This window comes from Coturnix japonica, chromosome 14 (assembly GCF_054131305.1).
Source record: "Coturnix japonica strain WE chromosome 14, WE-NBRP24, whole genome shotgun sequence".
Classification (NCBI taxonomy): Eukaryota; Metazoa; Chordata; class Aves; order Galliformes; family Phasianidae; genus Coturnix; species Coturnix japonica.
In genome coordinates this window covers 13668777-13694385 of record NC_140676.1, presented here as the reverse complement: position 1 = coordinate 13694385, position 25609 = coordinate 13668777, and the positions used below count along the sequence as shown (strand labels likewise).

Sequence of the window (25609 nt, the reverse complement as noted above, 5' to 3'; positions counted from 1 at the left end):
ATAAAAAGACAGGAAGAACTGAGTGGGCGGCACTAGACAAAGGATGAGTGAAAAATAAAGCAGATGGGCAGGGCAGAGATGGAGGCATTATGGAATGTTAAAAAAAAGTGAAGATGAGATGAAGGTAATGGAAAATAGGTTGGAATGGAATATGGAATGAAAGCAAGAAGACTGATACATGTTTACAGTCGTTATATAATATTTACCTTATTCCAAAATAAAATTGCATCAGATAACAAAAAGATGAGAAGGAATGGGGGAATGCTTTCACTCCTACAAGGGGAAAGTAAAAACAAAACCTCTGTGTAACTCCTGTGTGATGTTGAAGACAAAGGCTTTCTTGGCAGGTGAGAGAATCGTATTCATTTTCCCAAGTCCATTCACTCTTGTGAACACTGCACGTTTGATTACACACTTGCAGAACACTCATTGCAGACTGCTGAACAGCAATTATCTCTGCAGAGCTCCCAACATCCTGCTGAGAGATGTCCATTATGAAACATTTTTCCATACTGAGAGAGGTGTTATAAATCGTAATGAGCCCCTGCAAATCTTAGAGAGAACCCCCAACCATCTCTTAACCATCATCTCTTTTCATACTGTAGATATAAGCATAGAACATTTTCTTTCAAGGCTGAGAAGGATCATTAAAATCATTTTATGGATAATGAGTCTCTTAAATAAGACAGGTGGTTCTAAGAAACAATCCGCATTTTTCTCTGTCAAGTTAAATCACACTGAAATTCTTAATTACTTGTCAACTTGACACTCCTCTACTGCTAGGCCTTAGAGATTTGTTCCACTAATGGTAAAGTAAAACCTTGCTATTTATATAAATGATGCTGATGCTTACATAAAATAATGAAAATTGTGTATAATCTCATATCTCAATAAGGTTTTTTTTAAAGAAAAATCAGATATCAATTGAAATGCTGCTACTGCTGACACACGAGGAGGGTACCTCAGTCATCTGATATGACTGAACTCGGTAAAAACTGATCTGATGCTGCCCAGTAGGATATTCAGGTACACACTGAGAGTCACTAGCAATAACATAAAATACATCGGATAAAAGAAGAAATAAAACTTCCTTGAAAACAGGGAAGTATCATTTCTATGGAAACTACAACAGATACAAAGAGCACAACAACACTATCTGAGAGAGCAAATTCTCAGCTACAAAACGCTCTTTTTCAGCAGAACCACCACCATTAGCTGTGCCCTTTAGCAAGTGATGAACAGTATCAATAAAGATTAATATAACCTTGCTGTATGTAAGAAAACATTATCTTCGGTATTACTGTTGTTGTTGGACATAACTTAAACAAAATCAATTGTAATTAAAAAGTAATTTTACACATTATTGCTACTGAAAAACATAAGTACAAAAAAAAAGTCAGGAAATTGTAACATTTTCTCTTATTGAGATTACTGCTGAAACTTGTTCTGTCATTGTGAAATGCATCTGCTTCATTTAGCACAACAAACACACAAGCAAAGTGTAATTTTCCAACAGCATGAAATTGTTTAGAAAACATTATTATAGATCTTTGTTACTGCTTCACCACGTTGCATCTGCTCAGGCAACACTTTCACCAAAGCTGATGCCTTGAACCATGAATACATCCTCAGAGTTCATGCCCAGGAACTGCACAGGTATTGTCAGGTTGCCCACAGAAAGCACAGCTGCAGATTCTGTTATTCTCAAGCAGATCATCCAAGAGAGCAGATGCAGCATTTGTAGGATAACAGCAGGTATGAAAAATGTTTCTCTCTTTGCGCCATGTAGGAAACAATGATGGATCATGCCCTACGCACTATCTCATATATTGCTGACATTGGTAACATTGTGGTGCTAATGGCACGCCGCCGCATGCCAAGATCAGCTTCTCAAGACTGTATTGAAACAACACCTGGTGCCCAGGAAGGAAAGAAGCAGTATAAAATGATATGCCACGTCTTTGAATCAGAGGATGTAAGTAAACTGAATTTAACTCTATTCAAAAACTGTGTGTCACGTGGAGAATGAAATTACATCTAATTTTTTGAATGAGCTTTTTTTGTCAATAATTTTTTTTTTTTCTGATTGAAGTTAGAGCTGATGTGGGGGAAAACAGTCCATATTCTCGTGTTTTCTGTCTCCACAAAGTTATCTCAGTCCCAAAATGTCTCCTTTGTCTCATCAAATATCATTGAATCATTTCTGTTCATTCTGCAATGCTTCTCCAACTGCTTTAGAACTTAGTTATCTTGAGTTGTCTGACCTCCCGTGGTCAAAATGAATTTATGAGATATTAAATGGATCGTCCTGGATTAGATTCACTAGCCCAGTAGATAGCCAGATATGCAGGACTCCAAGATGAGAGGCAATGGGCTGGAACCATTCTGGTTCTCTTTCAGACTGAAGCCAAGTTGCCAAGAACATCTACCAACTTGGCAGCTGTGGTACAAGATGGCTTACTTACCTCTGGTTGGTACGTGACTCCTTCTCAAAGATGCAACTTGTTCCTTTGATATTTAAGAACACATTCAGTTCATTTTTTTCAGTTCTCTCTCTTTTTTTTTTTTTTTCATCCCAAGTGAAGATTTTGAAACAGCAGTTTAGGAGTAAATGCAGGGAGCTAAGGAAGGAAGTCTCTCTCTATTTAGGAAAATGTTTCCTCACAAGCAGAAGAGTTCGGTAGGTCTTCAGCAAAAGGCTATAGTGTGATAAAAAGCTACACAAGAACTCTCAGCTATTGCTTTAGAGCATCTGTGCGACAGGAAGGATAATTTCAGTCAAACTCTGAGATTCAATTCCACAGCAGCCGTAAATTGAGTTTTACCAAGAAGTGCTTTAAGAAGAAATGAGGTTCAGGTTCTTCTGGTAATTCTGATGCAACTGAAAATTGGATGAATGTACCTGTAACCAGTCTCAAAATAGAACTGCAGATCTAGTGGGTGCAGAACACTTCTGTACATACTTGCTTCAGCCCTGTGAAAATTAATGGCGTGCTACACCCTTATCTCTTGTGGCAGAGTAGATCACCTTGCTTTGCTGCCATATGTATCTAGGCATTGTTTTGTAGCTAAACAGAAGGTACTTGTGTCTAAAGCAGCAGACCTGAGGGCTTCAATATTTATGGAAAAAAATACCAAATCATAAAAAAGAAGAGAAAATTTGATATCTGTTTTTAATTGGGAAAGTTGAAATACAGGTATGACTTATAGGCAGAACGAAACAATTCTGAGCACTGTTGTAGAGGAACAGCTTTAAATATAATTTCTATCATATGAATTTTAAATATATATATCTTCAGTCACAATTATCAGATTGCACAGTTTGTGAGCAAAGCAGTCATTTTCTTTATTTTAAAGCAGTTAAGCTTGTGAAGGAGAAATGGTGCTGTCAAAAGGTGTGAGCTCTAGACTGGGTCTGTTCTCAGACCTACACCTGAGCTCTGAAACTGCTCTGCTGCGGTCATCTTTTCAAGCAACTGAATTACATTATCTCTAAGCCGTGCACAGTACTGAAGGCTTTCAAAAACATTCATAAACATTTGCAAATACAGATGAAATTGAAATGTAATTACTGTCTACTACCAGCAATAATAGAAGATGACATCCAGGCATGTTGGTTTTGAGCATGTGAAAAGTAATGGGCAGGAAAAGAAAGCAATTACACTGGAGTTAGTAAGTCAGTAAGAACCGGTGATAAACTAATAATGGAACGAGACAGAAACATTCTTGATGACTTCTGCACAACTACAAACATCGTGGTATTAATTAATCACTCTTATGAGAGTTGAGAAGATGTTTCAGAATGTGAAGGAATAAGAAGTGAGTGGCTGTAGGCTAATTGTAGCCCTTGTTTTCCAGTCATGCAGATTGGTGCTTCTTTGTACTTCACCACAATTGAAGTAATGTAGCATCAAAGAAAACACTGTTTATCTGATAGGTAGAGCGTGAAAAGACTTAGACTGGTGTTGTCCAGAAAACCCTGTGCATCACATTGCACTGGACATGGCCTACTGTCTAAGTTATAATGTTTCATTTCCAGATGAGTTTTATAGTTGTCATTTCGAGTATTATTCGGGAGTTACATTCTTCAGATCACTGGGAGTAACTTTACTCATATTCTCTAATGACAGATTACAGTTCCTGAAAACCACAAACATAAACCCCAACTTGGCATTCTCTTGTGAGCTTGAGGTGGCGGAAAAACAGACCAAGCTCCTTTTAACTTACCTCTTCATGTTTCTCTGTGTTCCAGTGCCACCTAGTGGAACCAGAAAGTCAGTTAAATGACAGTTCATTCATTCCTTAATCTATGTGAATATTGCAGCAAGGTAAATGTGCCAAGCAATCAGTATCATTATCATCAGTTCCTGCCAGTTTCTTTCTAATGCATATGTACTTCTGGCATATTGAACTATCTGTAACTGCAATGTTAGATTGACTGCACACACTATACAGCCCACTTTAATGAGAAGTCATATTACATACTGTAGTAAAATCCATACCTAGATAAATGCTACAAAAAGTTAATAAAGGTACAGGGGCTTTGGGGTAGTTAGCATGAGGAGGCTGTAGTCATGGCTCCTGCTATGCTCTTGAAAGCATCTCTCACACTACTAGTGAAAAGGTGGTAACAGCAGTAGCTACTGTAATGTCCAGTGGTCAAGTAGAGCTATTACTGGTTTGCTCGGAACATGAGAGATGTCACAGCAGTAACGGGAGCACAGATGTTTTTATTGAAGCGGTGTTTTCAGTTGCATAATACCAAGGTGGAAAAGCATCAGGTGACACTACAGCCAAAATGACTGGTGTGCAATGTCCATGAAGTCATGTGAAAGCTTAGCAACAGCTCTTGTCACAACTGCAAATACACGTGTGAGAAGCACAGTCTGTGGTGGTGTGTTCTGAAAACTGTTCCATATTGCTTCAAGGCCATGTTCTCCAGTGCTCACTGGCACAGAGACGTAAATAGCATGTGGCTGCTTGCTGCTAAGGTGTGCTCATGGAAGGAGCTCAACAGGTTGTTTTAAAATGGAGTTTACAATTTGATGTTGGATATAAGGCCTTTTTTCTGTACAACTGACCTTTGAGTGACTTCATACACATACTAACATAGCAGCTTTGCAGGATTGTTTGACTTTGTCTCAAACCCAGTATCTCTTGTTTCTTGTTGTTTCAGACCTTTCTCTCAGCTCTCTTTTATTTTACATTATAGGCACAGCTGATAGCTCAGTCTATTGGTCAGGCTTTTAGCGTGGCTTACCAGGAGTTTTTAAGAGCCAATGGAATTAACCCTGAGGATCTCAGTCAGAAAGAGTACAGTGATATCATCAACACCCAGGAGATGTACAACGATGATCTCATACACTTTTCCAATTCAGAGAACTGCAAAGAGGTAAAGTAGTTTTGGAATCTTCATTTCAGACTGATTTGTCTTTTTCACAGGAATGTGAAACTTCTTTGGCACTTTAAGGACGATTCAACATCTCTGGATGCATCATTTTATCAGCACTGTGCTACTAAAGTCTCTTCTGTGAGATTTAGAAAAAAAAAAATTCCAGGTTCTTTCTGATTCCATTGATCAAAACTGTCACCTCTGACATAAATTACCTCTGTGCTTACACCATTTCCAGTACAGCACATAAGGTGTTTTTATGTTTTCCCTGTGTATTGACAAAGAGAGACAGCAATCTGTCTTCATGTCCACTCTAAGATATTCCTTACTTAACAGAGAAAAAAAATACATGTCTAGGATGCTGTGACACTGGGCAGGCTATCTCATCTAATAGAACACAAGCAAAACCAAGACAAGAAATGGAGTTTCACACTTAAAATGCATGAAAAGGCAAGAATTTCCTTTAATTATCCCTGAATTACTTCAGCGTAACTCTTAATATTAAGACAATAACAAGATATTTTATATTTCATATGCAGGTCACTGTAATACTGAGCATTCCAAACCAGAATGTGCTAACTGTAACTGCACCCAAACTCTGCTCTTATCTTACACTGCTGATCTGTGACGGGGACTTGGCCCATGTTCCAAAGGCAGGGTTTCTACGCTGAGTCCCAAAGCAAACTTACTTTGACTTGAATTCCTATTGCCTAATCCTTCAGCCACAGTTTTCCTACTTGTACTCTTTTTTTTTTTTCCTAGCATTAAAGAGTCTCATACAGAACGTGTGTTCCTGGGGAGAGAACATTTTCCATCTGTACCTCCAGATAAGAGATGTTAGGATTCAGTGTGCTGTGTAACATGATTACAGTCCCTAGGTAGCAATAAAGTGTTGTCACGTACATAGAAACATTCTCTTCTCTTGTAGTTTATTTTGTTTATCATAAGAACATACATTATCACCTAGAACAAGCAACTGGAAGCCGCCCCAGCAAAGAAACAACTATGCTACGCACAGTTCTAACAGCGTTTTTGAAGTCATGCTACTATGCAGTGGCAAAACAGAATGCAATGGAATTATCTCTGTAATTTGTAGGTGTTGGTCAGGAACAACTGAGATGCCAGTGCCCAAATCTGGACAAAGCAAAGGAAAAAGCTTTTTATTTTTATTTTTATTTTTTATTTTTCCCTCTTTTCCTTTTTTGCTTTAAATAATAATAATTATATATATATATATATATATATATATATATATATATATATATATATAGTATATATATATATCGGGGTTTTTTTGTTGTTGTTGTTGTTGTTGTTTTTTAATTTTAAATTCTCTAATTTCAGCTCCAGCTAGAAAAACAGAAGGGAGAAATTCTTGGAGTGGTGATTGTGGAATCTGGATGGGGATCCATTCTACCCACTGTTATCCTGGCAAACATGATGAATGGCGGCCCTGCAGCTCGTTCAGGAAAGCTGAGCATTGGAGACCAGATTATGTCTATTAATGGGACCAGTTTAGTTGGTCTACCTCTTGCAACATGCCAAGGGATCATAAAGGTACCCCAAACTTGCCTCTTTATGCTGCAGACTGTGAACTAGCAGAGACATGATAATCTGACAAGCAACCCTGAAGATGTCTAGCACATATGATTTTATGTATCACTATGAGAAATAAGGAATCTGCCACTAACAAAATGTAGACTTGGAAAAAGAAGCTCAAGGGTGATAATGTACAGAAAGTTAGAGCTGGAAAATTTGGCTATGCCTTTGTTACTGGACTATAGCAAACAAGGCCATGTCTGAAAAACCTGTCCAGCATTAATTATCTTTAAATTTCACGCTTCCCCACAATTAAAATCTGAATATTAAAATCTACAGTGCTGCTCTTGAGCTCTATGTAGATGAACTCACAGGAGGCCGAATAGGACCTGGTAGACTGTAGGACAGACCAAGTAAATGAAGATTCCTCAGAGACAATGCAGTCCCAGGATGCATAATGTACCTTTAAGTACTGAGACTAAATCTAGTGTCTGTTCAAATATAACTAAGATCAGCAGCAGATTAATTATCCAGAGACTGATAAAGGGCAGGAAATAGTCAGTCTTAGTATTTCTTGACTTGAAAGATTTTATGGTAATTAAAGTTAAGGCTTTGATGGGTATTTCTGGGCCAAACAGCTTAGGAATTACAGTCCTGTTAATGGAATAGAGACATGTATCTCTAGGTTAACAACAGACTTCTGTTAACTCCAGCTGTTGTTTCCCAAATCAACTGCTTTACACTCTTACAAATAGGAAATGTAATGAAAGAGCAAATTAAGATCTTTTTCAGAAATATTCTTGTTTGGGATATTTTACAGGGTCTCAAGAATCAGACACAGGTCAAACTGAACATTGTCAGCTGCCCTCCTGTCACTACTGTACTCATAAAACGGCCAGACTTGAAATACCAGTTGGGTTTCAGCGTACAGAATGGAATTGTAAGTTTCTGTGTTCAGTAGCTGTTATTTTTCTGAAGAAGAAATACATTGAAATATTGAAAAATTCCTTTCAAGTGCCCCTCTATAGATTTTGAGAACTTCCTGGTTAGTGTTAGTTCATGTTGCATTCATATCAAGCTAGATGTGCGTAAAATACGTATACATGGGCTGCTCTCTAAAAATTATCATCAACTTCAGTGATTTGTTAGTTACTTTTGGAGGCTGGATATGCCAGTGCTTGTCAACTGTCTCTAACAGCTACTGCCTTCACAGCCACTCATCTCTACCTGGAGCTTCTACACAGACCCAGAATGGCTGTTAATTTATTCGGTATTCTCATTTAATGAATTGCAAGTTAAATCATACTGATACACACCCACATTCCAAGACCTTCATTTTTATACTCTGATTTCTTCATTAATCAAAACCTCACAGTTAACTCTGATAACATACTGGAAACGAACAACACCAAAAGAAGTGCTGCTACTCTCGAGGGATTTCCCTTTGTAATACAGTTAACAAGATTTATAGTTCAGGTTGATTGGTGTAATATCTGGATCAGCTAATATACACGATTCTGTCATTAGTGTACCGGAGATGCGAGGAAAGCAGTTATACTGAAATTGATTTTTGCAGTTCTAACTTTGTAATATCAGCTCTGATCCTTTTTTTCTTCCTTCAGCACAGTCTCACTATGGCTTTAATGTTTTTTCTACTGTGTAGAATATATTTGGATTAACTGGTAGAGGACTGCTTCCTGAAAAGCAGACACAGGAATGTAACTGTGACTGCCTCTGATTAAAGCTAAGCCTCTCTCACTACAAGTTTGAAAAAGAAAAAAGGGCATTGTGGCCCAGGTATCCCTTTCCCTTCTCTGCATGCAGCAGTTTCTCTGTAACAACAGGAAACAGGAGAACAAGTGTGACAAGTAACACTCACCTGGTGCAGCTCAGGGTTTTCTCATAGCCATTTTCTGGTACAAAGCAAACTTCCAGGGCACTGCTAGCTCATGTAGCCACACAGTGCTTTTGAGGACTGATACAGCATTAAGGACTGCCTGCAATGCAGGACCATCACATTTTCCTCTTCTTCCAGTCTATAAAAATAAAAAAAATCAGGCCATCCACACAGAAAAGTGCATTAAAAAGCAACTGTGGGCTGTGGTTCCTGTTCTGTGAAACTCATGGACTGAATTTGCCAGATTTGTATGTCACCCTTGAAAAGAGTAGCAGGTGGTTTTAAAAGATACTATTCCTATCCTTTGGGAAGCAGGTGGCTCATTGGTGGATTCTCAGCTATTGCTGAGAAATTATTGTACTGAAGTTTTACATGTTCCTACCTAAGATCAAATATCGTTGCATGGTCACGGCAGGCTGGTGTGAATAATGTTACGACAAGGCTTTCTCCAGCTGGAAGTACTGTAATGGGATACCTCCCCCCAGGCTGATATTCTTTAGAAGCACAGGTTTAAAGCATTAAATTACGTTTGGGATTAATGCTCTGATACAAGCGTAGACAGAAGTCTGTAAAAACAAAAATACAGAAAGATCATTCATAGTATTTCTGTCCTCCTTTGCACAACTTTAAACCCTTTTCACCTACATACATGTCTGTTCAGTGGGTCTGGTCACTACTGGCAGCGTACTCAGCATTAGCATTTCCCAAGTGTTTGAATAAAATGATTAATGGGATGGGATCTGATTTTCCAAGATTTCACAGAGGATGCTGAGAGCGGCTCATTGTGTGAGGCAGAGATTTATTTCCTAATTGCCATCCTCGAGAAGCCCAGTATGTACAGCTGGTGCAATGATAAAAAGAGAAAATACAATTAAGGAACAATGAGCAGTACTACAGTGTGTTAATCACCTCTTTCAGGTGGCCTGTCACAGTACTGTCAGGGGTGGGCCAGGGCTGCAGGAAAGGCAGATTAAAAGAAATGTACGTCCTCGCAGGGTGCTGACAGAATCTGAGAGACAATCCAGTCATCAAACTGTCCCATCGGATCATCTCCTATATACCTGGAGCCTCTGTCCTGCACACCTTGGTTGTTCCCTTTCATAGTGCGCTCTCTCCCATCTACTGGACGTTTGTTGTATTTACCTCTGTGGATGGTCACGAATCATTGTTTTTACATTAGTAGCATTTAGAGGACATGCAACAGAAAGTTTACCAAATTCAGCATAAAAACCTTTCATAGAAAACAAAGAAGAGGGGCTTGTAATATATATTCCATTTGTGAAGCTTCTGGTTTTGGATCTAAAAGCCAATGAACAAAAAGAAGAGTTTAATATCTTTTGTTAAGCTACTACGTAGACTAGTTTATGGTCCTGTAATTCCTTGCTCAGATAAAGATTTCCCTTATTTCAATTAACATTTGAAAATGTGACTCTGCAAAGTATATTTTCCTGGTAGTTTATCACTTAACTTTCAAGAAGAAATTCTTCTAAATGGTAACAATTGTTATAAAACGTGATGGGAAACGACATGCTAATCTTCTGTTTGGCTTAGCATTTGCACAGTGAAGAAACAAACAGCTTGGTGGATCAGGTATAATTAAATCTCTCCTACTGCTGTGCAATCACCTCATTATGCATGCATCTGGTACTTCTGTTCCTCTGCTGATAACAGTTTTGTGGTGATTCCTTTTCAACCTGCCTATCTCATCTGTGCTGAATGTGCAGCTATAGTCTTTGTGAATAGCCCCAAAACAACCTGAACATACAGCATTGCTATTTGAGCTGGGATTTGTTTTTATAGGATATCAGGGAGCAGCAGAGACTACATTGCTGTAGGTGACTGCTTCTGTTTGTGTATTCTGTACAGCCTATTTCATGTAAGGCTGAAGCTGTGCCTCAGGGAGCAGCAGAAGAGCCAGCTTTTGGAAGTTTTAGTTAGGGAACATCACAACTGCACAAATCCAGAGTGTTACATTTGCAAAACTGTTCTTGCACTAATAATTGCAGATATTCTACGTGGCTCTCAAAAGCTTCTACGGAACACTTAGAGAACTGAAATTTGAACTTCAAAACATTAAGAAAAAAACTAAAATATCATGCATATACATGGAACAATTGGCAGAAATGTTGTGTGATGGAGAACTGAACATAAAGCAACCTATCAGCCTTCATTTGAAAATTATTATGCCATATTTCTTGTAAAATCTGTATACAAACACAAGTCGTCTCTCGCATCATTTTCTTGTTTCCTGCATTAGGAGAGATAGAGCCACCAGCTGTAGTTCAACCACTAATAATCTACCACTTCTCAGCAAACTCTGGGCTGCTCACTCACTTCCTCCGAGAAGTCTATCAGCCCATCACCAGTCCAGCAGCATTCTATCTAAAAATACAGTATAAATAGGTAAAAGTTAACTGAACTGAGTGTCATTCTTGGTTTCTTGCCTTTGTTTGTATTTGTGTAAACTTTAAAGAAAAAAATATATAGTGCTTAGACAGAGAAGTACAGGTATGACATGAGGAGAAACCTGGTTTGATAGGTTGTATTTAGGTATTTGCTCAGACAAAACAGTTAATTTGTCTTGCACTGTACTGCAGTCAAAATTTTGATACACAATGGGCAGTTACAGTAAAACTGATGGGACTGGAGTTTCATAATGATTCACTGCAACTTGCCTAGGACACCAGAGAATACCTAACAGCTGAGGAGGTTCATCTAATATGGTTTGCTTCTATTTTTTCTCTGTTTACACAAAAAATAGAGCACAGGCTCAGTTATGCTTTATTTAATAATAGTTGCCATATTTCACAACTATGATATTAAGGTAAACAGTCCTGGCTGAGTAGAATCTCATTTACTTAAGGATCTGCTCACCTTAAGCTTGCCAGCCAAATATGTCTCACATACGTGGGCTGGAGACTGAAGTCTTAGGCTGTTTTCAGTCAGTCACTCACAAATACAGGAGCCACATAAATCTGTGCTAGAAGTGCAGCACATTTCCTTACATCTGCACTCTGCCTCTAGCGCAACACGATCTGTGAAGCCAGTCAGAGCCACTTGAGATCTGTGTCTGTTCCTTTTTCTACCTCATTAAAATATCTAATGCTTACAAAAAGGAAGCCGAATCCTCTCCCTGGAGAGGGATCATGTTCTTGAATCAGGATAAGAGACCACTTCCTATGTCTGAGGCTGCTAGAAATTCACTGCTACTAAAAGAGCTTTGCGTGCCCCAGAAGAAAAAAAATGCTCTGGGTAGATACACAATCCATTACCTTTTACTTTATGCCAGTAGGGTTAGAGGCAGCATTTCCATTTGCTCTGAAGGCTTTTATTTCAGAAGGTTGTATGGTCTGTATATTTTATTTTATGAAATGTGTGTATAGGGTTTCCATTGGCACATTCTGCTCTTGTCCTGCCACATGACTCCATACAATCCCCAGCAGCACTGAACTAAACTGAACACTGAGTTAAATGAGAAGCTTTGTATTAAGTCGGGTGAAGATCTGTGTAATACAGCCTATCTTGTTAGGGCTATGATTAGAAGGCAGGCAGCCTGCACGATGCACTGAAATTCAAGATGGCAGTTTTGTGAAAGGTCTTGATGGTGCCTCTAACCATTAGAGTCCATCAGAAGCAATTTAGGAGCCACAGTGGGCAAAGCTCAGGCACTCATAGAGTGGCTGCTGCAAGACAAGTATCGCTGTAGGATAAACTTTTCCATAATGTTAAAGAAGGTGGGTTTTCTTTGTTTGTTCTATAATAAATTAAGATCTGCATATTTTCCCTCCTCGTATCAGACACCCTGAATTTGAGCAAGGATTTCATTTCTCTTAGCACTTACATTTGCAAAGAGGACTTCAAAGAAAAGCACGGGTCATACAGAAAAGATACTGCTCAACCACATGCTCCACTCTAATTTTATGCTAGCTTGTCCATCTTCCCACGCACTATATTTGTTTCTGAATTAAATTATAAACTTGCTGAGACACAAGCCACATCTTATCATACTTACATTTAGCTCAGAGCAAACTATCAGATCTCAACAAATAATTCTTGGCATATGATTACAGCCACTGACAGTAACTGCAGAAGCAGCCATCACAGGGTGCTATTCCTGCAGCACTTTTCCTCCAAGAACAGGTTTCTCTCAGTAAGCAGTGGGTGCATCTCAGCACAGTAAGCTCTGCTCACTTTCAGTGATTCAAACTATACCTCACCTGCCTTACATGCTGCGTGAACTTAGGTCTTCTGAAACAATTTAGCAGGAATTTCCATCCAATACACATCTTCCTAGACTGACAGGAAGGCCCCATCATAGCACAGATGTCGGTTGCCGTTAAGACAGGTTTTTAATGAAGATCACCATGCTTCATTGAGCTGTATTCCTTCTACTTATACACAAAGCATTTTGAAACCTCAGAATCATTTCAAATACCAGTGACTCTTAAGATTGCATCTGATAAATATAATTCTTACAGAATTATTTCCTGTTATAGGAGGCATAAAATTAAAAATCTGCATATTTCTTTACTGGTACCTGTGGATGCCAGTTCAAACAGTGGCCTGATTTGCCTTCTTTGTCCTAAGCTCTCTCTAGTCAGCAGCACTATAAAACATGGAGAAAAGCGGTGGCTCAGGAGGGCAGAATGCCCTTTTCCAGCCTGCAGAGGTACAGAAAACAAGCTGTCATCCCTTGGTATTCAAGCAGTTTGCTGATAACAGCCTGTAATAAGAATGTGCTCACTCAGGACCCTGCACCACCTTTCAATACAGAATGCCTACATGGCCTCGTCTTTTCATTCAGCCTACATCAGTGCTTTTTACATCCCTCTGTTCAGAGAGTACAATGTGGTAATTTCAGAAAGAGTCTGGATGGTACAGTGAGAAACAGTTTTCAACATAATCACTTTCTTATCCCAACAGTATGTAAAACTTCACTTTTCCACATAACTTCTGCTGCTGCTTCTGCCTTGCAGCCAGGTGTATCTTCGTACATACTTAAACGTTGCCAGTACAGAAGAATCAAAGCAAAAATAGTAATTTCCATAAGTTTTGAAAAATGGTGAAATGCCAATACCCTGTAGTACTGCTCACTGCTTTCTGCTGGTATCTTCTGCAGTGTATTAAATCCTATTCACTGCTATATTCTGACATTTCTAATCTTTAATAACTTTTGCTTTTTCTTGGCAGATTTGCAGCTTGATGCGAGGTGGAATAGCTGAGAGGGGAGGGGTTAGAGTGGGTCATCGTATTATTGAGATCAATGGACAAAGTGTTGTTGCAACTGCTCACGAGAAGATAGTACAAGCACTGTCTAATTCGGTGGGAGAGGTAAGAAAAGGATTACATAAAATTTAATTTTTATCAAAGACTTGAAACTGTTGAAAAAGTATCAGTTGAAAAATGACTTAACATAGTATTAAAACCATCACCTCAGTAAATTGGAGATGAGCACTGATAACAATTAAGCAAACATCTTTGAACAATTAGATGCATATTCTGTACGTTTTCACACTCATTTCAAGAGTTCATGGCATGACTCTGAACCTCAGCCTGCTGTTTGAATTAAACCCGTCAATTAAAGGAAGAAATCAAGTACGCATGTTAGCTATGTCTGTTAGCTATATCTCTTAGCTTTTGACTACAGCATCTGCTGTAAAAATAAATCAACGTTCAAAGAGCTGAGATTAAAATCTATATGTATTTTAATTCACTTTGATGGAACATTTCCAACTTACCTTGGGAATAAGACATCTCTCTGCAGTACTTTTAGAGAAATCATCAGTGGATGAACAAGATCCAAGTTTACCAAAATCTACCGAATTTAGAGTAGGATCACACTCAGCCCTGGCCAGATCTTCCACTAACTCCTCTGCCAAAACTTGTAGGTACCTTCTTTTCCTGTGGAAAACGGTACTTGAAAAGGAATTCAGAGTACATGTGGTGGTACATGCATGTTGGCAGGAACAGAGCTGTGTAGATTCCAAGAGAGCTTCCATGTCTTTGTGGTACCTCTTTGCTGCACAAAAACTCACTAAACACAAGAACATCATGAAACTTTGTTTTTCTTTTTTCAGCATTAAGATACCAAGCAGAGTGGACAGTTACTAAAGTACACAGTCCTCAGCCTCATAGTCTGATAGCTACTTTACAGGTGTTAGCAAGTTTCTGATGCCTTCTGATGCTTACCACAATTCTCTTTGTAAAAACGAACAGACCAGCTATGCAAGAACTTGGTTCCCTACACTCTGGGTTGGAGGACCAAAAGGACCCTCAAATTGGGGAGCAGAGTTGAAGAAAATGCAAGTCCAGTTAATGTTAGAGCAGCAGGTTTGGTGTGCAGAAACACACCACTAACAATAAGAAGTATTTGAGCATCCCCTTAACTTTATGGGGGGCTTCCTGACAGCTGTCGTTAGAAAAATAAAATGCAGCAATACAGCTTTTCACATCCTGAAAACTTTTAACAAGAAATTCTGGTGTTGTTCACATCAGTAGGAACAAATGGGGGAGACAGACTGAGCCTTGTAAATTATAAATTATTTAAAACTAGTAGAAAGCAGTTCTGTTAATTTTGCGTAAATCAATCTACAGATTCATATGAAGACGATGCCAGCTGCCATGTTCAGGCTTCTAACTGGGCAAGAGACACCCCTGTACATCTAGCATGCGACTCTTGCAGGAAAATAATTAAATGATCGCCTCAAAGCTGAATGAGTTAATGATTCCATCAGAGCCCTCAGAGCTGAAGAGAATTTTGTATTTTGTACGAATGAAAGGCTTTGAAGCTGCCATGAGGACTCCGAAACCAGGAACAGACGGGGGTCTGTTTTTTCTCTCCTTTTTATTTCTTTGCCAAAAAGCGATGAGAAGGATGGTCAAGGACAATAATCACTGACACACAATCTTTGTAAATCATTTAAGTATTTTGCAACATCTTCTAAACTCTTTTCTCATAAAACTTAAAACATATTTATTTGTAACCTTTACGTGGAGTGATGTATGTATGTCTGTCCTGTTTGATAACACGGTGAATGCGAAAACTTGACGAATGAGACTATAGGAAATGGCAAAGAAAAGCAATTGGAGGAAACTACGGCTGCCTGAAGCTTAAAAAAGAATCCCAGTCCATAAAGTGGTCCAAGAGCATTGTGTAATTTTAAATCTGGTGCTGAATAGGTGGTATTTCAGTGGAAAGGAATGTGTGCAGGTAAACCTTTTAGATTCAAATGTAAAGAAAACCACTGTAGTACTTGGTATTGTTATGACAAGTGTAACCTGTTTGGCAAGGTGTGAACATAAACATGTAACAAGTGTTTCATATGCTAAATAAAGAATAATTGCCACAAGATAAAAATCAAAATATTTATTTAGATACATATTTATTTTTAATGCTTGTGATTTTTATGATTTAACTGAGTGATTTCATGGATGACTTATTGCACAGTTTGTGTAACGTATGTGTTGGGCTGGTTTTTTCTTCTAATTTTTGCATATTCTTTGTTAATATGAGCTCAAAATGGGAAAGCCATGCTTACCTGTTTTCTGTTGTTTTTTATAAAGCATTCTTATTCCTGAGGGCAATGTGTTCTGAATGTAAATTGTTCCAACCAATAACCTAGCACCATCAGCAGTACTGGAATGTGTGTAGATTTAAAAAAACAACAAGAAAAAGTAGTAGTAAAGTTGTATTCTTTATGCGATAAATGTTAATTGGTGTAACTTTTTGTCTAGGTTTTTTTTGGGGGTGGGAGGGGGCGGGAGGGTGCAGAGGGGGCAAAGCCTTGAGAAAAATACACTGTGACTTAATAAGCCTTACCATGCAGTAACTAAAGAGCTTTAGATGACTGTACTTCAAGGATTAGTGTGTTGCATGCAACTGACCTTAGGAAAGAATTAACCTATTATCACTAATAAATCTGAAATAAGAAAGAAAGTTCGCTTATTTTGTTTGTTCCACAAGTTTACATCGTAAAGAATTCAACTATCATTTAATTCTTCAACTAAGTGCAGTTGCAAAGGTCACAGATTGTTTTTTGCAGAGAAAAGAATTCGTCTCTTGAATTAGTAATTAACGTATCATCGTCTTTAGAGCTGCTGCTTTCAAATAGCATACCTTGTTGCCACTGGATGTCACTGTAAGTTCACATCAACACAGAAGCACGGTGCACTCTCAAATGGATTATTCCATAAAAATTAAACCACCCATCTCCAGCTATGTTCCTTTGTGACCTTTTCACAGGACGTCTGCCCAGCTCGGAATGACACAAATGAAAGCAGTATATGATTAAACCTCAAATGGAAACTGTAATGCTACTGACAAGCACTACTGTAAAAAAATTAAAGCCCTGAAACATCAAAACCCATGGTAGGTTCTTTATGAGAACCTTTTGTTTAAGGCCTTTCCATTTTCCTCTGAGAGAGCTAGGATGAAGCTTGCACTGGAAGATATTGCTGGCAAAGCTCTGTTTATGCTGGTAATCATATTAGTGCCAACAATACTTACCTTTTTTCCTAAGATAATTTTAATAAAAATGCAGCAGAGCCACAAGGAAATGTTTTAGTAACACAACTGCTCATACTTGTAATTGGAATAACAATTCTTTTAGCAAACGTTCACAGCTCTGCTAGATAAAAATCCATCTCATTTCCTATCACCTGATGTTTACAAGCTTAGAAAACCTTACTGGAAATGCACAATTTCAGCAACTTCTTCCCTAATGCACCTTTCGGCCACAATTCACAGAGTACTTGCAATGTCAGTTTTCAGGAGCACACACTACTCCACTAATAACCTCATGACCATTGAGAACCAAGTAAAAATAAACCACGCCAGAGCCTTCAGTAGTATTTAAAGGGGCAACACATTGCAGGGGCTCAGAGGAAAAGAGTAATACAGCAGGTCAGTTAGCCTGGCGTGAAAGACATTGGAAAAATGAATTAGAAGCAGCACTCAGTGAGCATACCAATCGACATTACAGTTCTATTCAAGTCAGTTGTTGAAAAAGCAAAGTCCAGAAATACTTTTTATTAAAACACTGATCATAGTTAAAACACCTTGAGGTACATTAAATAAATACAACTTCTAAGTTGTACAGCCAGTCTGTGGTGGTTTTTGCAATGGTTTTGAAGAAATGCTAGACAGCATCAGCAGCATTTCTGTAAGTACATTGAAATATATGCATTTCTGGTCGGGAAAACATTTGTTATGAGTTTACTAATAAATCAGTTATTTTTTTTCAAAATGCAGGGCTGAAATTTACATTCAGAATAACAGGTGATCTCTTCCTGCTGCTGGAAAAAAAGCAGAACTCCAAAGGAAGACACTTTTTCCTTTTTAAGCCATCCACTACTTGCATTTTTCCCAGTCCTGGTTTCTTCCTTAATTCTCTCTGCTGGAATCACATACCTGTGAATGTTATCAAAGGATGGTCTCCTGGCAAACTCCAATTAAACTGTGAGGCCTGTCCCGTTCTACACTGTGAGTGATAGGGGACCTGTGTAAGAAGGCAACTGGAGAGCTCAGAGCACCACAACTCTGCAGATGAAGGTCTTCCTGAAGTCGCTTTCTAGAGGTATTCACACTCAGCCGGGAACTTGTAATGACCTGTTCAAAAGGGCAGGAATGGAGAAGGAAAAAGTGGAGAAAACAGGGTCAATTTTTATTTATTTATTTATTTATTTATTTCCATCTAGAAGCTTTGGCCTCTGAACATAACTTTCAGTTACTGAGTGATGGAGCTCCACCAAAGGAGATGCATGTTACACAGCCACCCAGAATCTATCCCACTTCTGTTTTTACACCTGGTCATAGCTGGCTATTGGAAAGCAAAGTCAGATTTGCACCTGTATTAAATCAACAAAGGAGCAAACAAATATTTGTTTCTCTGTACAAGAATGGAAAGGAAAGAGATGGAAAGGAAGCTAGTTTTGCTTTATAAGAAACAAATGCAAGACTGGAGTAAATTAAACTCATCTATTTTTTTTTTTTAGGAGAAAGAAATGCTTTTGTGAAGGTGGAAGAGAACTAAAACCTCTCAAGCCTGATAAACATTTTGGAGTTAAAAGAACAATCAGGCTGCTTCACAAATCTGAATTATAATACAGCCATTTCACCAAAATCCTGTCACTTACATAGTCTGCTGGGATGGCCCGGAGTTTTACTAAAGAATGCTGTTTTCTGACTGAAAAAGTACCTTTCCTACAATGATTTCTTTATGGTGAAAAAAACCCACACATATCTCCTCTTGGAGCGAAGAGATGTGCACAGGGTAAAAGCTGTGCTATGAGCTTCTAGTTTTACGAGCTCCATAAACACTCACGTTCCTCCAACCTCTTCTGTTTTGTGGGAAATAATGTTTGGTTTTTTTTAAAGGTACTCTTTTTGTTTTCAGCTTTCTAACACTGAGGATTTAAAGGCCTACAAATACTGCACAGCACTAAAAATGTTAAAAGTAGACTCCACACTGTCACTCTAAGTGTGCCATGGTAGTACTGCTTTTCTACTGATATGACCTGAGTTAAATGATACAATGCTCCTTCTACGTTCTACTTCATCATTAGCAAAAGGCAGTCTTGCAGCAAGACTGCAAATGGTGCATGTTTCCTGCTAAGCTTCAGACTACTTCACATGCAGTTTAAATGTTATTACATCCCATTTAAATACTCCGGAAATTTACCCCATTTGGGGATTGGCAGACAAATGCTACATATAGTAAGTATCTCAGAAGGTAAAACCAGCAGAGCCAAGTGTCCACCCTTAATCACCAGTCCGGGTTTGTGGAAAGACAACCTTCTGTCAACCTGAACACAAATGGTCAGTGTTAGGAACATTCTGCTTTTCAAACCTGGCCATATAAGCCAAACTTCATTTCTACATCTATCACTCCGGTAACAATAATAACAAGAGGTGATTCATCACATTCCTTCCCCAAAGAAGATTTATTATTAAGTATGTATTAGATTATAAATGTTGCTGCTGCTACTAATTCCTTTGTTTTATAATCCTTTCTGAGCTCTACATCTGTTTTATTCTATCTCATGGTGAGAAGATGTACTATTCTTTCATTTGGAAAAGCACAAAATTAGCAATTATTTTCCTTATAAATAGCAAGGATCGTTATCATTCTTCTAACCAGCTTTAAGGGTAACTGCAGTGTTCTGCTTCAATAGATTGTGGTTCTACTTGCTTATCCACCCTTTCTTTTCAGCTAGTAGCTTATGCTGTACAGGCACAGCTGCCTGAAAAAAAACAACACACCCAAGTCAGTTCTGGAAACTATCCCTCAATCTATGAATACAAATGAATGTATGGAGAATAGTATGTCCCAGGTGTAAAAAGGCTTTGGAAATAGCTATGTTATTTATAAAGTTATTTCCAAAAAAGTTATGATTACCAATGTGTAAAATCAATTCCTTGGAGATCATGAGGGTATTACCAGGACTGGGTCTGGCTGAAGAGTTCTTTATACATCTATTACTTCCTCAGCATATAACACATTACCCCTTGATAAATTTACTTAATTTCTTACTGAAGCCATGCTATTATAAAAAATTTCTGTAATAATTCTTTGAAGTATTTAAAAGTGTAGAAACATTTTCATACAGTATGTGTCTATTAGAGTTGAACAAATCTTTAGAACATTTGTGGCCTACCTGGTCTATAATATTGGCACTGAAGATGGCTTCTTCCATGTGTCTTTCATCAGATTTTATTACTGATCGTATACTGTTCACTACATGACGTACTTCTGGAGGGAGATTACAGTTTGAATGTTCCAAAAATTTTGCCACTAAAATTTTTGTATCTTTATAGGCCTTAAGGTCCACTAAAGAGTGTGGTCGTTCTTTTGAGACTGTTTGCAAAGCCTTTGGCTTTAAGTGTAGATCAATTTTGCTTGCATCCCTCTGTTTTCCAGTTGGTAGGAAACTGCTCAAAGAATGCTGACAACCAGAGGCAGCCATATGAGAACCAGAAACAGGAACTAAAAAAGGGGGGGAAGAATATCTTTAAAGTAAGAGTTTGATGATTTTTTAAAGAAGAAAAAAAAGCAAGTCAAGAATTGCTACAAAAGGTTTTACTTTGTTTTTGTTGTTTTTTTTCCTGGAGCTAATAACAATATGTAATCAAGGAAACACTGCAAAAATGGGTAATTTTAACCAGACGTTGGGTTACAATTTGCTCCCATGAGCAAGAAAAACTGCATTTAGTTAAGTGAGCGGGTAGTTAAAGCACTTCATACATTTCCAACATTTTTGTTACATCCACTTTCAGTGATGTCAGTTGACATTAATGGTAAGGGGAAACACCAACCTGTCAGTGTTATACATGTAACTTGCCTGACTTTAAGAACCTGGTTCCCCTTCTAGTTAGACCTCACAAATAAGAAGAGTGAATATGAGACATCAGCAAGAAATAGAGATAGCAAAAACACCAAACTAAATGGGAGACTTCAGTCACAGCATTTGTAATTTGTGATGAAAGGCTGCTTCCAAAAAAACTGCAGCTGTAGCTCTGCTATGGAATGAGAGAATTCTGCATGCACACCACATGGTTGGGTGGGGGAACAATCAATTTTCCCCTTTTCACAGTATGCTGTGAGACAAACAAACCCAATGCACTACATTCAGTACAAAAACAGCACTCTGTCAATAGGTGGGCTCTATTAATGTGTGTAAATACAATTCCATTGGTGCTGTACATCATGCATGTATTGAGTGATTATTAAAGTGATTTTTACCTCATGTTTTATTCATCTTATTTCCTATATCGGAAGCCAATTTTAATTTATATATATATATTTTTTTTTTTTAACGGAACCCACCTGCTTTAGAAAACTGATCTCACCTGTTTCTAATGTGGCTGAAGATCCTGCATCTTGATGCTGTCTACATATAGGACTCCAGGCACAATGATCACCTTTAAACAAAGAGCCAAAAAGAGCACAATCAAGCCCTGTTATGCTCTGCTGAAAGCAAGGAAAAAATACGTTTGGATCTTTTATTATCACCTTTACTGAATGAATCTACTCAGATGAAATATTACTTGCTTTTCCGTTCATGATGAGAAGCTACTTTGTACAAATATGTCCTTTGGTTATTAGATAAACACAGACAGAAAAATACAGTTCCTTGCTTGCTGGTTTCCTCTCTGTTATGCTGCTCACATCAACATATTTCAGGCTGAGGTACTGAAGTTAAAGCAGGCTCAATGACTTCTAGGGGGCAGAATTCAGACCGTACTGTATTTCCTTGGCAAACATAGTTTATCTCAGAAATAAAATAAAATTTAAAAAAAAACGGAGAAACAGGAAGGATGAAGCTTCTTTCCCCTCCCCAACCCCCCATGAGAACAGTTTTTTGTTCAGTTCTTTTTTTTTAATATTTTCTGTTTTTTTGCAGAACAAAACTGAACAATTGAACCACGGTGCTCATCCAATTAGTAACAAATGGTTTCAGAGCATCTGAACACAGCTCTAAACGTAGTTGCCCTCTCATGAGAAGGCTTCTGAGATGCCAGCACAGGTCAGTGATCATGGGATCACACTACACATCAGCACAGTCTTTGTGATCTCAAGCTTATGACAGCCAAGGTGAAATAAACCCTCCCATTTATGCTATGCCTGTTTACATCTGTTTTCAGAACCGATAACTGTTTTGGACTTATTAGCATAGTAGAAGAGGTTTTCTTCCACTTCTGGGAAGGTCTGTCATGAAAAGCTGGCATAACCCTTTCTGGTGGAAAGAACAATTCAACAAAGTCAATCATAAGATGCTACAAACACAGAGAAGTTGTGAGAAATTAAGACACTTTCACGTCTTTCATTTTCCTTTCCAGTGCACATCGCACTGAAGTCATACAGATGGCTGTGAAACAGAGCACCAGCTCAGCATACACAGTAGGTGCACGCCTTCTTTTAGCACCTCTCAACTCATATCATGACACATCTAAGCCTGCAAACAACTTTAAGTGTGCTCCTAATCTCCCATGCCTGTCAGTGTTACTGGTGCCATACATTATCTGCTGCATGGGCTTTTTCTTACTAAAACTGCAAGATTACATAATGTATAGCCCACAGAATTATGAGCATTTATCATACGTATCCACATATTTAAATTCAAGTACAGAATTGTTAGAAATATTACTAAGAATTTCAAACTTTGAAGTAGAATCCATAGAGCAGCAGTCAGTGATGAAAAATCTAGAAGCTGCCACAAGCAGCTGGTACATGGTAAACTGGGCCACCTCCAATCTGAGTGGTTTCCAAATGATGGACAACAAAAAGTCAAATCAGGAAGGCAAGCAAAGTAGAGGGAAAAAAAAAATCAGACAAAAAAATGTGGTAAACTCCGTTTTTGTAAAATACAATAATGAAATGAAGATGCAAATCAAATCTGAACTCAAATGCCTTTCAAACATTTCATTTTAAGGTATCTTCCATACGCAGAGCAGCAAACTAGGCCAGTACAGACACTCTGTGTTACTCCCATAATCCCCTTTGCCACATGTGTATCAGTATTTCTAGAACCATCTCTGCATTGTTATTGAAATCTTTACTAAACCCAGTTAAACCTCTGCAATGTTCAACTCTTGTTCTCAGCTCATACAGGGCTAGGAACTTGGAAATTAGTCAAAGTAATTCCCATAAGAAGAGTTAATTAAATAATGCCACTCCTCCAGAAGAAATGATGGATGTATTTAGGACACGTAAAAATAAAGGCAGAGCATCTGTTATGGCAGGTGTCCCAGAAGTCAGCTAGAGCACATAGATATGGCTGCCTACATTAATATCTCTGTCAAACACTACTCAAAGAGCATATGGAGCACAATATGGAAAACTTGCAAAGTGTAATCCAGAAGAGAAGGAGCTGTTCTTGTGTTTGGCCCAGTAGAAAGGATTCCTACTTACTGTCTGCACAACAGCTTCATAGAACCTATATATTCTAGCAAATTGAATTTCATAAAATAAGCACAGACTTCTAGATTAAAGATTTACATTTCTTTGACAGCATGCTGAGGCCAGACTTCTAAAGGTAGTTCAGTCAATTACTGAACTAGCTATGAGGTCTCTGAAATTCATAAGAGAATAATGATGCAGAAAACACCATACCAGAATCAACATTTCTACATTAAAATAGCTATATCAGCATTTTGTCTCCTTTTTCTTTTACAGAGGTAGTCAGTTCTTCCCCTAGATACCTTAGAGAGCCCAGTGAGCGCTTCTATATCAGCACAATCTGCCTAACACCTTACAAAGCCTTCATCTTTGCTTTCAAATCACTTCTCCACGTTAACCTCTTCAAAGAGCTTATATCCCCCCATAAATCCATAAATCAATTGCCTTAGACGCTTCCATATTCCTGTTATTGTTTGATCAAACCACTCCCTACTAAATCTAACATATAGTCTCCACTAACAAGCAGATTTTTATAAAGATAGTGTTCGGCTAATAATTCCTCTTCTCCCCTACCTGTCTAAAAAGAGATTCGTAACAGATGCTTATCTTTAGCAGTCACAAGCTCTCCTTTCCCTTTATCACCTTGTTGTATGCCTCATCTCACCTTACTCTAAAACTTTTCACAATACAGTCCAATGTAGTCATATTGTGACTGCCTCAGAAATGAAACTGTCCACATCAGTGTCACCTTCAGGAAACACAACCTGCTGTATTAAGAGCATGACAGCTCAACTAATCATTTCCCAAATAGACCACAGCTACTGTTTAACCATTGGTTTAGTTTCTCACAGAAACAGGCGGAAGCGTCTACTCATGGGGACAGCTTTCTGACAAGCACAGAAAGGCTGGGACAACTCAGACAAACTTAACATCACTGCCACTTATTACCACCTCCAGTCTTGAAAAAAAAAAGATCAAATCTAGAAGCTGTGCATGGAATTAAATTCCCCACAGGTAAGTCAATATACAAAAAGGTTTCCAGTAACATTCAGCAGCACCAATAGCATTAATCCAACACCCCTCACTTGTTCCACACTCCATCAGCCTCGCTGTACCACACCTACCTTCTATATAAGACGAACACGATACAGGATCACTAGTTGAGCGGACAATGTTTGAAATTTGGTGTTTTGTAACATGATGCTGCTGGGAACTCTCAGAACTGCTCACATATGATGAAGTATCTGCAGGCCCAAAACAGGGAGCAGCGTGGGCAGGGACAGAGGGCTGGCTAAAGACCCCGCAGCACATTTTCATTTGTTTCAAATGTAATGAGACACTGCTTTCTTGCGCAGAATTCCGCAGTTCTCTTTCTGAGGGACTGAAATTCTCTGAGGAACAGTCTGAGGATCTGCCGTGGGCACAGTTTTCATTTTCCTGTCCTTGAGACTTGTCCATAGAGACTCTGCTGTGCAAACTGACATCCTCATCAGGGAAACCTTCTGAGCGAGTTCTGTGGAACCTGCAGCGGGTGCTGTAGTCCAGACTGCTGCAGCTCCGGCCTGTGGCCCCTTTGCAGTTTGTACAGGAGGGAGAAAAATCTGAAGAACGGAGAGATCCTTGAACTTCCAGCGAACAAAGATCTTCTGAGGAGCAGCTATGGTCTGGGATTTCAGCAGTTTCAGAGGTCATCAATGAGGTGCTCTCAACAGAAACTGCAAAAGAGGAGAGTCAGAGAAAAAACAATCACTTCACACCTCTTCCTCCCTCCAATTTCATCATACAGACGTTACGGATGTAAATGTCCTCTTGTCCAAATAAGTATTTGGCCCTGCATTATTCCCAAATTTGTGACATCTACATTATAATTTTAACGTTATATTA

At 38.5% G+C, this 25609-nt stretch overlaps 3 protein-coding genes across 12 annotated transcripts in view; 1 reads left to right on the top strand and 2 right to left on the bottom strand.

The window, feature by feature from the left end:
* MPHOSPH10 (M-phase phosphoprotein 10) overlaps positions 1-14729 on the bottom strand; it is a 96545-nt gene extending 81816 nt beyond the window's left edge. For 2 of the 4 annotated variants that reach the window (XM_085515717.1, XM_085515719.1), the window contains exons 1-5: positions 14567-14729; positions 13366-13489; positions 9211-9394; positions 8811-8967; positions 300-478 (exon numbers count right to left, since the gene is read on the bottom strand). The gene's annotated coding sequence lies outside the window, so the exon portion shown is untranslated. Of the gene's footprint in view, positions 1-206; positions 1579-8810; positions 8968-9210; positions 9395-13365; positions 13490-14566 lie in introns of those variants that run through there. The other 2 variants (XM_085515716.1, XM_085515720.1) reach the window with 2 other exon arrangements.
* Positions 1-16550, top strand: part of APBA2 (amyloid beta precursor protein binding family A member 2) — a 79881-nt gene extending 63331 nt beyond the window's left edge. For all 3 annotated transcript variants that reach the window (XM_032446942.2, XM_032446941.2, XM_085515711.1), the window contains 6 exons: positions 1790-1975; positions 5213-5392; positions 6737-6949; positions 7752-7871; positions 14019-14159; positions 15423-16550. In XM_032446942.2, coding sequence (XP_032302833.2) covers positions 1790-1975; positions 5213-5392; positions 6737-6949; positions 7752-7871; positions 14019-14159; positions 15423-15494 — 912 coding nt within the window. In that variant the 3' untranslated portion in view covers positions 15495-16550. The remainder of the gene's footprint in view (positions 1-1789; positions 1976-5212; positions 5393-6736; positions 6950-7751; positions 7872-14018; positions 14160-15422) is intronic.
* Positions 16551-17841: 1291 nt separating this feature from the next.
* Positions 17842-25609, bottom strand: part of ENTREP2 (endosomal transmembrane epsin interactor 2) — a 93867-nt gene continuing 86099 nt past the window's right edge. For 2 of the 5 annotated variants that reach the window (XM_085515713.1, XM_085515712.1), the window contains exons 9-12: positions 24850-25440; positions 21676-21747; positions 20484-20812; positions 17842-18435 (exon numbers count right to left, since the gene is read on the bottom strand). In XM_085515713.1, coding sequence (XP_085371839.1) covers positions 18250-18435; positions 20484-20812; positions 21676-21747; positions 24850-25440 — 1178 coding nt within the window. In that variant the 3' untranslated portion in view covers positions 17842-18249. The remainder of the gene's footprint in view (positions 18436-20483; positions 20813-21675; positions 21748-24849; positions 25441-25609) is intronic. The other 3 variants (XM_085515715.1, XM_085515714.1, XM_015872520.3) reach the window with 2 other exon arrangements.